This window comes from Chlamydomonas reinhardtii (assembly GCF_000002595.2).
Source record: "Chlamydomonas reinhardtii strain CC-503 cw92 mt+ unplaced genomic scaffold scaffold_19, whole genome shotgun sequence".
In the NCBI taxonomy this organism is placed as follows: Eukaryota; Viridiplantae; Chlorophyta; class Chlorophyceae; order Chlamydomonadales; family Chlamydomonadaceae; genus Chlamydomonas; species Chlamydomonas reinhardtii.
This window is the reverse complement of record NW_025061532.1, coordinates 78,929-91,294: the sequence shown is the minus strand read 5'-3', so window position 1 is coordinate 91,294 and position 12,366 is coordinate 78,929. Positions and strand designations below refer to the sequence as shown.

The following is a 12,366-nucleotide window of genomic DNA, read 5'->3' as shown; positions in this document are numbered from 1 at the left end:
TTATAGGTAAGACTGGCTATGGACCGTGGACGAGACACCGGGGATTAGGCGTGCCCGGTAAACGTTGTAGCGCGTCGCCGACGCGGAGCATGGCAGCGCATGCGGGCGCACCTCGGAGACGAGGCTGAATGCCAAACGCCCGGGTAGGGGGTTCCAGGCAACATATGCGGGTGAGTATACTCAAGGTGACAACTGGGGCAACATCGACAAACGCGGAGCTCGGTAACCGGCGTCGGTATTTTTTGGTAACTGCGCGCGCGTGTATGGCGGAATTTTGTTCCGTTTGATTCTTTGTTTAACACATGGGCATTATGCCTGTGTCGTCTTTGGACCGTCAGGGGAAGACCGAGTTTTTTGTTGTCGGGTCTTGTCGCCGTCGGCGGGACTCGTTCTCCGGATGCAAGGGGGCCGTGCTGTTTCTTGTGCTGTTGTACGTGCGGGGTGTGGTCCAGTGTTGCGTCCGGTGTTGTGCGTCCGCGCGTTGTTCGTCGCGGGGTTTTTTCTTGGGATGTTTGGATGGTTTGGCGTGTTTTTCAGCCTTCGGGCTGCTCTTCTTTTTTGCTTTGTCCGTTCACTTGTCCCGGGCCGGGTGCGCGGAGCTGGGTTGGGTTGGGCGTCCGCTCGGCGGCGACACCGACAATCAAGCCCGCCCAGTCGCCCGCGTCGCTTTCGTGGCGCCCCCCCCCCCCCCCCTTTCCGCCTCCTCCTCCTCCCCCTCCTCCTCCTCCTCCTCCTCCTCCTCCTCCACTTCTTCCTCCTCGTCCTCCTCCTCCTCTCCCACCTCCTCCTCCTCCTCGTCCCCCCCCCCCCTCCTGGAGGCGAGCTCTGGCGCTGGACATGTCGGAGCCATGTTGGTCATCAACTGCCGGGGGGACCTGTGGACACCACGTTGGGGGCCCTTGCGCCCGCGCTACCAGGGGAGTGTTTCGGGTTTCACCGATGCGGCCATTGCGGCCGCGTGCTTGCCTCGCATCGGTGCCGCCGTGGAGTGGGGAGCGGGGGGCCAGCCCCCGCCAGCCCACGGCGCCCCCACACACACACACACACATGCACATGGGGTTCCGGCCCAGTGCCTCGTCGTGCGCGATCAGCGTCTCCATAACCGCCGCCCGCCACGGAAGCCCATGCAGCCTAGCGATATTTGTCTCTTCGTTGCCTCTGACTCGCCCCCCCTTTTTCCGGGCATTCGTATAGTTAGTGGGATGCGTGTTAGGTCGCTAGGTAGCATGTCTGTTGCACGCCGCCCCTCTTCACCGTTGCCATTTTGCATGCCCGTGACACTTCTGTGCTGCCGCCCTATGCTTTTACTTCTCGCTCTCGCTTATAGGTAAGACTGGCTATGGACCGTGGACGAGACACCGGGGATTAGGCGTGCCCGGTAAACGTTGTAGCGCGTCGCCGACGCGGAGCATGGCAGCGCATGCGGGCGCACCTCGGAGACGAGGCTGAATGCCAAACGCCCGGGTAGGGGGTTCCAGGCAACATATGCGGGTGAGTATACTCAAGGTGACAACTGGGGCAACATCGACAAACGCGGAGCTCGGTAACCGGCGTCGGTATTTTTTGGTAACTGCGCGCGCGTGTATGGCGGAATTTTGTTCCGTTTGATTCTTTGTTTAACACACACACACACACACACACACACACACACACACACACACACACACACACACACACACACACACACACACACACACACACACACACACACACACACACACACACACACACACACACACACACACACACACACACACACACACACACACACACACACGCGCGCGCGCGTGGAGCTAGGAATCGTAGGCGTGCCTGGGCCTCACGGAGTCACGGTACCGTGAGCACATGCATGGGTGTCACGACCATCCGCCGGTTTGGCGCTGCCCTTGAGCGCATGCACCCTTTGCTGGAATGCGCAGGGGCGCCGTCGTGCCAAGAAGTATGCGGTTGTCCAGCTGCCGCTCATAACAGTTTGCGGGTGTCGTTTCGGGCTATGTCAGCTTCCCCCGGGGAGTCTGGAGCGCATGCAGCATCTTCGTGCCGTCGTGGCCGCGGTGCGGCGGTGCATGGGCGCCAGCGGGGCCCTCGCACCGGCCAACCTTTGCATCGCATTCTATACAACCCAGTTGTGATAAACATACCGTATGGCTGGCCCAAACGCTGAGCCTTTTTGCTCGCGTTGTCAACTTGACCGATGAGCCTTTGCAACGCGTTTTAATTAGCCAGACTTAACTCTGCCATTCACGCAACAGTTGATTTGGTATAGGCCCAGTTATTGACTGATACTCAGGCGCCAGAGGGAATTTCGGTGCTGTGAAGAGCATCGAAGTGGGCGTCCCCGCGCACGAACCGCGTTCGTGAAGCAGGCAGCCATCGGAGTTGTGGAGCGCAAATACGCTGACTTAGTTGCTTGGAGGAAAGGGAGCATACGCGCGGTAAGCGAACCGCAACGCGGACCTTTCTTCATAGCCGCATCTTCGGAATTTGCCGGTTATGGCCGCTCTCGTAATCACTACAGCAGAAATCCATTTGAAGGGAGGGACTGCGGAGCGGCTGACTGGTGCGTCACATTCCACGCACGGTTTCTTTGGCCGGCGGGGCGTTTTGCTTTCTTTGTGGCCCTGCAGACTTCGGACGTCGTGAGGTTTAGGCCTGTGATAGGCGGCCCGCTGCACGCGGCTCCGGCGAGATGGGCAATTGCTCGAGCCAGGACAACACGGTGCCGGCAGGTTATAAGGCGCTAAAGGTTCAGCAAGTCGTCCAGCAATCAGGCGATGTGCGGGACTTCTACACTTTCGACAAGCAGCTCGGGAAGGGCAACTTTGGAATCGTGCACCTTGTGTTCGATAAAAAGACAAATGAGAAGTACGCCTGCAAATCAATATCGAAGGTGAGCATGCCAGCGGCGGCTCGGCGGGATCACCCGGGGCGGCACAGGCAGCCGCAGCGGGGCCCGGCCCCTGTTAGGGGTTGGGTTTTTTTCCAGAACCCCAGTTGCTTTGGAGGCGGCTGCTTGCGAGGAAGGCCCGCGCCAGCGCCATGTCAGTCCATAGTTCATGCATATGCAACTGATGCACGGGATTACACAAGCAGTGGCGCACAGCAGCAGAGGCCCACCTGAGCAGCCGCAGTACGGGCGATGCCAGCAGGCTCTGCCGGCGCGCCTGGCGCCAACCTGCGCCCGCCCCACGCCGGCGTATCCCCAACCTGCGCCCGCCTCTTTACACACATATGCACCCACACGCACCCACATACACACACGTGACCCCTCTCTTTTGCATTGGGTTCGGTTTAGGTTGGGCGGGTATCTACAACCCCCCCTCCCACTTATTTTTCTGCCCCGCAGCGCAAGCTGGTGACGCCGGAGGATGTGGAGGACGTACGACGCGAGATCCAGATCATGAACCACCTGGCAGGTGCGGGTCTCATGGGGCCTCATGGGGTTGGGGACTGCTGGAGGGATTGGGGACTGCTGGTGGGGTTGGGTCCAGAGCTCGGACCCGTGGGGCCCCATGGGTCAGGGGCACGGGTCACGGGTCGGGCGTGTAGGGGGCACGGGCCGGGATCCGGGATTGCTGGAGGGGGTGCGGACTGCTGGACGGGTCGGGCAGGGGCAGGGGTTGGGGACTGCTGGAGGGGTCGGGGCCTGCTAGAGGAGTCGGGGTCCAGAGCTCGGAACCACCCGGCAGGTGCGAGTGTGCGGCGCGCCAGCGGGGCTACGACGGAGGACGTGGGGGCAAAGCCGTTCATGTGGAGAAGGGATTCCTCAAAGCACACAAGTACGTCGTGCCGATCCCGGGAGGGGGGGGGCAGGGTCAGGGGCCGGAGGGGGCTGCTGGAGGGGTCGGAGAGCCCAGGGTATGGCCCACCCTGGCAGGTGCGAGTGGGGTGAGCGGGAGTACTGCCTACTAGGGCGGCAGCCATCCAATTCAAGGTGGAGGGGGTGGCGGAGCGGGGCGGGTGTGTGTGTGTGTGTGTGTGTGTGTGCCGGGGACCAGGGACAGTGACAGGGACCAGGGCGGATGGGGCACAGGCTGGGTGGGGAATGCCAGGCTAGGGGTCAGGGCGGACTGGCCACTGGCCAGAGGATGTGGAAAGAGGAGCAGGGGTGGGGGTGGTGGGCGGAACGCGCGAAGGGGCAGACGGGCTAGGAGTGGGCGCGCCAGGGGCCAGGGGCCAGGGACTAGCGGTAGCGGCTGTGGGGAGGGCGGTGCTCGGGTGTTTTGGGGTGGAGAGGGCGGTGCTGGGGTGTTGAGGAGGGGGGTGCTGGGGTGTTTGGGGAGGGGGCACCACCTGAGTCGCCTGGTAGGTGGCAGATAGGGGGGGTGGACTGGGGGGTGGGTTGTGAATATTGCCCAGCCCCAAACCCAACCAAAACCAACGAAAACGAGCGGCGTGCAGGCAGAGGAGGGGGGGGATGAGGCCCACCCGCCAACTAGGCGTGCCAGGAGTCGTGCGGGTGGTGGCGCGGGGGACGGGTCCTGCAGGCAGCGGAGACCGCAGACTCAGGGGAGCAGCTCCGATGCAGGGCGCTAGGGGCGGGGCGAGGCGCTGAGCAGGGGTGCTAGAGCAGGGGTGCTGGAGCAGGGGCGCTTGAGTAGGGGTGCTGAGCAGGGGTGCTGAGCGAGGGCTTGGCGAGCGTAAGGCGAGGGGCTCTGGGTTGTTGGAATGGCGCGACGCGCTACGACGTCGATTGGCGGGTGTCCGTGGGTGTGTGAATGTCCGTAGGTGGGGAGATGCGGGTGGGCGTCCTTGGGTGGGTGTGGACTCGCGGCGGTGACGGCACAGCCCCAAGGCCATAGTTCGCCCCGCCCCAACCCCACACCCCGTACCCCACGCCGCTTACACCGCTATCCCCTGCCTGTGCTCCGCTAGTTTGGCTTGGTTTTGTTTTGTTCTGGGCTGGTGCTCACAGCCCCACCCCACCTAGCGCTTCCTCTTCAATTGATCATGAATGTAACCCACCTTTGCGCAGGCCACAAGAACGTGGTCAACATCCGCGGCACCTACGAGGACAAGAACTTCATCCACATTGTCATGGAGGTGAGAGCGTGCCGCTTTGGGGGATCGGGGGGAAAGCTGGAAGGGGGAGGGGAAGGGGAGGCGTGTGTGTTTGGGGGGGGGGGGGGCTGGCGGGTGTCTGCGAGGACACAAACTTCATCCACATCGCTATAGAGGTGAGGGTGTTTGTGTAGGGGGGGACTGTGTCGCAGCACCCGTGCGTTCTAGAACGAAACTAAAGCCCGCCCAGACGACGCCGGAACAGCACCAGCGCGTGTGCGCGTGCAGCTGTCGCGCCCATCACTCCTCGCTGCGCCGCTTCCCGCTTAACCCTGCTCCCCCTCCTCCTCCCCATCCGCGCCTGCTTCACTACCGCACTGTTCCTGGCTGCGCCTTCACTTCTTGTTTGATCGTGAATGTAATCCCCATCCCCATCCTCCCACCCCGCCACTACTTAACTAATTATGAATGTAACCCTTCCCACCCCAGGTGGGGGCGGGTGGCGAGCTGTTCGACCGCATCGCTGAGGCTGGCCACTTCTCCGAGCGCCGCGCCGCCGAGGTGGGGGGGGGGGCAGGGGGAGGAGGGGGGGGGCAGAGCAGGGGGAGGAGGGGGGGGGCAGAGCAGGAGAGGGGTGGGCAGGGGGAGGTGGAGGGGCAGGGGGAGGAGGGGCAGGGGGAGGAGGGGCAGGTGGAGGAGGGGGGGAGGGGGAGGGCAGGAGGGGTAGGGTGAGGAGCGGAGGAGGAGGAGGAGGGGGCAGGAGGAGGAGGGGGACAGGAGGAGGGGAGGGGCAGGAGGAGGAGGAGGGGATAGGGGAGGGGGAGGAGGAGGAGCAGGGGCAGGAGCAGGAGGAGGGGACAGGGCACAAGGGACAGCAGGAGGAGGGGGCAGAGCAGGAGGGGAGGGGACAGAGCAGGAGGGGGGGCCGTGCTTAAGCTGGGCCTGCGGCTCCCGCTCAGTTCGCCTGCCACACCGGTCTCCGCCCACACACACGCGCGCGCCAACGCCGCACACAGGTGATGCGCACGATCGTGTCGGTGGTGCACCACTGCCACACCATGAACGTGGTCCAAAACACACACACGCACACATACACACACGCCCTCCCCACTTACCCCTCCTTCCCCTTCCTCTCCCCTCCCCTCCCAACAAAGGTGATGCGCACGATCGTGTCGGTGGTGCACCACTGCCACACCATGAACGTGGTCCACAACACACACACACGCACACATACACACACGCCCTCCCCACTTACCCCTCCTTCCCCTTCCTCTCCCCTCCCCGCCCAACAAAGGTGATGCGCACGATCGTGTCGGTGGTGCACCACTGCCACACCATGAACGTGGTCCAAAACACACACACACACATGCACACATACACACACGCCCTCCCCACTTACCCCTCCTTCCCCTTCCTCTCCCCTCCCCTCCCAACAAAGGTGATGCGTACGATTGTGTCGGTCGTACACCACTGCCACACCATGAACGTGGTCCATCGCGACCTCAAGCCCGAGAACTTCCTGCTCACGGAGCGGGGGCCGGGCGGCGTGATCAAGGCCACGGACTTTGGGCTGAGCCGCTTCTTCAAGGAGGGAAACCAGTTGGACGAGATCGTGGGCAGCCCCTTCTACGTGAGTGCTCGGCGGGTTGGGGGGTGTTATGTCATATAAAGTGACAGCCCAAAGCAAAGGGGTTAGCTGCTCATGGAGAACGGCGTGATCCAATCACACATTTAAAGTCTTGGAGGAGGGCGCTATTGGTGCGCGTGTGGCGGTGGGATACGCAGGCGCGGAAGGCGCATCAGCAGGAGCGTGTGGGAGGCGTGTGTGCAGGAGAGTGTCAGCGGCGGGCGGGCGTGCATGACCTACAGGACCCCAAACCCCAACCTCCAACCTCCATCTGCCAGCCAGCCACCAACCGCCAACCAACCAATTATCAACCGTCAAAACTGCCAGAACCGTCGGACCAAGCTCCCTGCATCGCCTTGTGTACGGTACACCATTGCGGTACACACGAACACAGGTGGCGCCCGAGGTGCTGAAGCGCTCATACGGCAAGGAGGCCGACATCTGGAGCTGCGGCGTCATCCTGTACATCCTGCTGTGCGGCTGGCCGCCCTTCCACGGCGACAGCACGCAGGTGGGGGGTTTGGGGGGTTTTGGGGTTTGGGCTTGGGTTTGGCACGCGTGTGTGTGTTTTGGGAGGGGCAACGCGTGGGGACACAAGGAGCGTGTCTTGTAATCTGGGGAGTAGGGGTGGCTGGACGCTTTACCTGGCCGTGCACGGCGATAGCGCGCAGATGTGGTGGGTGTGGCGTGGGTCTGACGTGTGACGTGGGTCTTGGGTGGGACATGTTACGGTATGTGTGTGGGGAGGTGGGGGCCGTGTGTGGGCGTGTGTGGGCGTGTGCGGGGCGCGTGCGAGGCGTGTGCAAGGAGGCAGGGGCTGGTGCAGGGGCAGCGGCAGCGGCGGCCTCCACGGACCCGCCGCACTCGTCCCACAGCGTCCAACCGCCCAACCTGCCTCAACCGTTCTAACGCACAGTCTCCAGCAAACTCCATTAATCATGCATGTAACCCCCACCCATCCCACCCATCCCAAACCGGCCACCCACCCGCCCACCCATCCCACCCACCCATCCCACCCATCCCACCCACCCATCCCACCCATCCCAAACCGCCCACCAGGCCATCTTCAAGAACATCCTGTCCGCGCCGCTGGACCTCAAGACCGAGCCCTGGTCCCGCGTCAGCGCCGACGCCAAGGACTGCGTGCGACGCATGCTGGCGCGCGACCCGCGCAAGCGGCTCACCGCGGAGCAGGTGCGGGCGCGTGTGCGTGTGTTGTTTGGGAGGCACGAGTGTGTGTAGGTCGGCAGGTGTGTGTGTCGGGGTGTATGTGTGTGTTGTGTGTGTTGTGTGAGTTGTGTCAGGAAGCCATACGGGGAAAATACAAGCCGCTAACCTCGGAGCAGGTGTGCGTGTGCGTGTTTGCTTGATGGAGGAGCACGGCGGCATCCATTTGCGTAGCTGCAGGCTGGGGCGCTGGGCAGTAAAAAGGGGAGTTTGGGGATGGGGATGGAGATGGAGATGGGGATGGGACCACCAGACATCGAGACCAGCCTGGAAACTCACACCTGCACACCCAATGCGCACGCACACGCGCACACACGCGCACACGCAGGTGCTGAACCACCCCTGGATGCGCGAGAACGGCGCCGCGCCCGACGAGGCGTTTGTGCCCGAGATCCTCATCCGCATGCGGCAGTTCACAAAGGTATGTGTGGGCTCGCGTGCTTTTGGATGTGTGAGCTTAGCGAAAGAGCACAAGGGAAGACAACACGTGAGCGTGAGGGTCAACTGTGTATGGGTAAATTTCACCAAACTAAGCATTCGTGGGTTGGCGTATGTGTATGTGCGGAAGTAGGACAAGGAGGGAAACACGCGGGACTGCGGACTTATGCGTATGTGTGTATGATGCTTGTGATTGTGCCGTGTATATGCCTGCGTGTCATTGTGTTTGTATGTCTGTGCCTTCCACACCCGAGACACACACATACACACCACACACCCTTATGCGCCGCTCCAACTTCGCCTTCTCCTAACTTCCCACGCGCCCTGCCCGCCCCGCAGATGAACATGCTGAAGCGCGAGGCGCTCAAGGTCATTGCGCGCTCGCTGCCGCACATGGAGCTGGCGGGCATGCGGGAGATGTTCCAGGTGGGGTGGGAAGGGGAGGGGGGAAACGTGGGGTTCGGGACCCCTCTCACCACCACACACCCCTCACACCCCTTACACCCACTCACCCCTCTCACCATCACACACGCCTCGCACCCCAATCGTCCCTCTCACCACCCCACACACCCCTCTCGCCACACACGCACACACACACACACACAAACACACACACACACACACACACACACACACACACACACACACACACACACACACACACACACACACACACACCTCACCACCACACAGGAGATGGACGAGGACGGCAGCGCCACCATCACAGTGGACGAGCTGAGGGAGGGGCTGCGGAGAAAGGGCGCCGAGATAGCGCTGGGCGAGGTGCGTGAGTGTGTTTGTTTCGTGTGGGGGTGTGGGTGGATGGGTGTCTGTGTTCTGTGTGCGTGCCTGTGTTTCATGTGGGTGCTGAAGGGGCATATGCGGTCCATGTGTGTATGTTTGTGTGCGGTGAACACCCAACCTCCTTACTGATTACAGTTGATTCTAAGTCGCTGTCGTCGGTGTTTCACTTTGCGCAACAGGTCCAGCGCATCCTGAACGACATCGACCTGGACGGCAACAGTAAAATCGACTATGAGGAGTTCCTGGCGGCAACCATGCACCTCAACAAGCTGAGCCGCGAGGAGAACATGATCGCGGCGTTTGAATATTTCGACAAGGGTGAGAATTAGAGGTTGGGGAGCAGGGGATGGGGTGGGGGCTGGGCCAAAGAGGCCAGGAGGCTGGGCAGGGCAGGGGGCAGTTGCAGTTCCAGTGAACAGTGAAGGATGGGGGGAGGGGCAGGGAGACGAGCGAGCTTGTCTTGTTGGGAACACTTTCCATAACCCAAACATCAAGAGGCAATGCGTACTGCCCCGTAGATGAGCACCGCTAAGCACTCACCTTTCAAGCACTTTCTCACAAGCAACTTACAATCATAGCCTTGCATTATAACCATGCCATTGCCGCGCATACGCAGACAAGAGCGGCTTCATAACGCGTGACGAGCTCATGAACGCGATGAAGGACATCGACGCAGAGGTGGATGTGGACGCCATCCTGGCACAGGTGGGATCATGTTGGGATCATGTTTGGGATCATGCTGGGATTATACTGGGATCATGCTGGGAGGTGCCCTAGGGAGTTCATTCGTTCGTTCCGGTACGGAACCCAAGGGAATGCCGAGTGGGATGCGTGTGTGCGTGCGTGCGTGTCAGCGGGCGTGGTGTGGGTCTGGGCGTCAGGCCTCGTATTTCCTATGCTTTACTACCGTACGCGCACGCTATGCTGTTAACAAACCTTGTACCACGACACAATCACTCGACGCGTTAATTTTCAACACTTTCTTCGAATTCTCCTTTCGCTCGGCGCAGGTGGATCAGAACGGCGACGGCCGCATCGACTATGAGGAGTTTTGCGCCATGATGCGCGCGACCGACCTGGACGTGCTGAAAAGCGCTCACGAGGTGAGAGGTTCTGGAAGTTTACGGGGGTTTTGAAGGAGCTAGGAGGGCGTGAGTTACTAAGGATAGGAGTTCGGGGAGTTTGGAGTTCGGGGAGTTCGGGGAGTTTGGAGTTGGGAATTATGATACTGGGTACTGGGTACGGGGTTAACGTGTTGCTGTTGTGTGGGGGGGCGGGGATGGGTACGGGGTACTGGGTTAACGGGTTGCTGTTGTGGGGAGGGGGAGATTGTAGCCCATGAGGAACCCGAAACACGAGGGCCCAGACTCAACACCACCTCAACTCTCCCTCTCCCACTCCCCTCTCCCACCCCCGCTCCACTCCCAAACCCCTGCAGGCGCTCAAGACCAAGGTGGTCGTCAAGTCAGTGCTGGCGCGCGTGCAGGCGGAGCCGGTGCGTGTGTGGCGGCGGCGGTGGCAGGAGTGGCGGTGGCTGGGGTGGTGGTGGCTGGGGTGGCCATGACCGTTTTTGTCTGGGTGTGTGGTGGGCAGCGATGGCAAGTAGGGGGCGGGCTTTGTACCCGGGACGCGCCGGGATGAGCAACACGGCTGCCCCACCCCCAGTATTCCGCGCTGCCCGCACGTGGCCTTGCTGCGCGCACTGCGCATACGGCTCCCCCCTTCCCCCGCCCTGCCATCACCGCCTGCCCACACCCACACCCCCTCTCCCAACACCCCACCTGTCTACTCTCCCCCCCCCCACCAGATGCGCGAGGATTCCATCACGGACATGAGCCGCAAGAGCAGTCGCGCCATGGCCACCGCCGAGAGCCGCAAGCAGCGAGGCGCCTCCGCCACGCCTGCAAACGCCGAAGAGGGGGAGCAGTAGGCGCTGCAGGGGGAGCAGTAGCGGCGGCTGGGGGAGGAGAAGGAGCAGCTGGGGGAGGAGAAGGAGCAGCTGGGGGAGGAGAAGGAGCAGCAGGGGGAGGAGAAGGAGCAGCAGGGGGAGGAGAAGGAGGGGGAGGAGCCGTATAGCTGCAAAGCAGAGGGGGGCGAGCTCGGCCACTCCCGAACACGCTTCCGCCGCGGCGGAGGAGGAGGGGAAGGAGGAGGGAGGAAGGGCCAGCGACGATGCGAGCGCGGCAACCTTGGAGATGGTGGTGGTGGAGGTGGTGGTGGAGTTGGCGGGGGGTGGGGGGGTAGCCGTCCATGGGCTGGTGTGTATCAAATATGGGGGGGGGCAGGGCGGTTGATTGCATGTTCAGGCGGTGGAGGTGGGGATAGGGGTGGGGGCTCACTTGCATGGTCACTGGGGTGTGGTGCGCCATGTGCGTGCATTTGGGGTTTGGAATCTGCGCCGGGTGCACCTGATGCATGCGTGTGCACGCGTGTGCACGATTGGCGGATGGCGCAGGCGGGGGGGGGGGGGGGGGCGGCGGCGATCGGCGCAGTGGGTGGAGGTACCGTTTCAGAGCCCAGGCGAAGAAGCCATGTTTGGTACTGCAGTGTAAAATGTCGGTTTAGGAGTGCCTTTGATGGAGAGTGATGAACAGCCACCCGACCACAACCTATTTTTGCGTGTGTTTGTGTTTGTATAGTATGCGCCCGCGCGCGTATGAATGCGGATGTTACAGAGGGGACAGTCCGTATGGCGTGTGTGTTTGGCCTCGATTTGTCCGCGGGTGCGGTGCGCCGTATCGCACACACTAACCCGCGCCAGACTGGTATCGCTAGGTTCGCTTCCCGACAGCATGAATGCATGGCTTAAAGTGAATTTGTATTACAAGACTTGGCGTTGCACGCCAGTCGGCGTGCGTGGGCAGGCTGAATGTCGGATGGGAGTTTCGTAAATCTGAGCGGACTCAGAAGTGGAGGGACACGAACGGCGTGCCTTGACTCTGCAGCAGATGACGTTTATTTCTGAGTTGTACTTCCGCGATCTAGTTTACGGTATGGGTCATGACTTCTGTTGTTTGAAGGTGGAGTTTGGGGTTGCTGGGGACAAGGTGGCGGTGGCGGTGGAAGGGGAATGGTGTGTGAGTGCGTGTGCCCTTGCGCGGGCGTCTGGCACGGATGGCGGGAGAACTTACGAAGCCTCGCCCACGCCGGTTTCACAGTCCTGTGACCGGACCCGTCTAGCTCTTAACTGGGTCTCTGTGTGCTTGGGACACGATCGGGTTGTCCTTTCTGGTAACGTCGCGAGCCTAACTTGTAACAAAATGAACTTA

General features: G+C 61.8%; 1 protein-coding gene across 1 annotated transcript; it reads left to right on the top strand.

Moving 5' to 3' along the window:
- Positions 1-2,139: 2,139 nt before the first annotated feature.
- Positions 2,140-12,365, top strand: CHLRE_19g750597v5 (uncharacterized protein). Its single transcript, XM_043072843.1, has 16 exons — positions 2,140-2,435; positions 2,628-2,890; positions 3,347-3,416; positions 4,976-5,043; positions 5,491-5,562; positions 6,440-6,631; positions 7,023-7,139; positions 7,688-7,822; positions 8,184-8,276; positions 8,633-8,719; positions 8,987-9,076; positions 9,277-9,415; positions 9,714-9,802; positions 10,108-10,200; positions 10,536-10,592; positions 10,905-12,365. The coding sequence occupies exons 2-16, from the start codon at positions 2,690-2,692 to the stop codon at positions 11,025-11,027; spliced, it is 1,626 nt and encodes a 541-aa protein (XP_042914219.1). The 5' UTR covers positions 2,140-2,435; positions 2,628-2,689; the 3' UTR covers positions 11,028-12,365.
- Position 12,366: the final 1 nt, after the last annotated feature.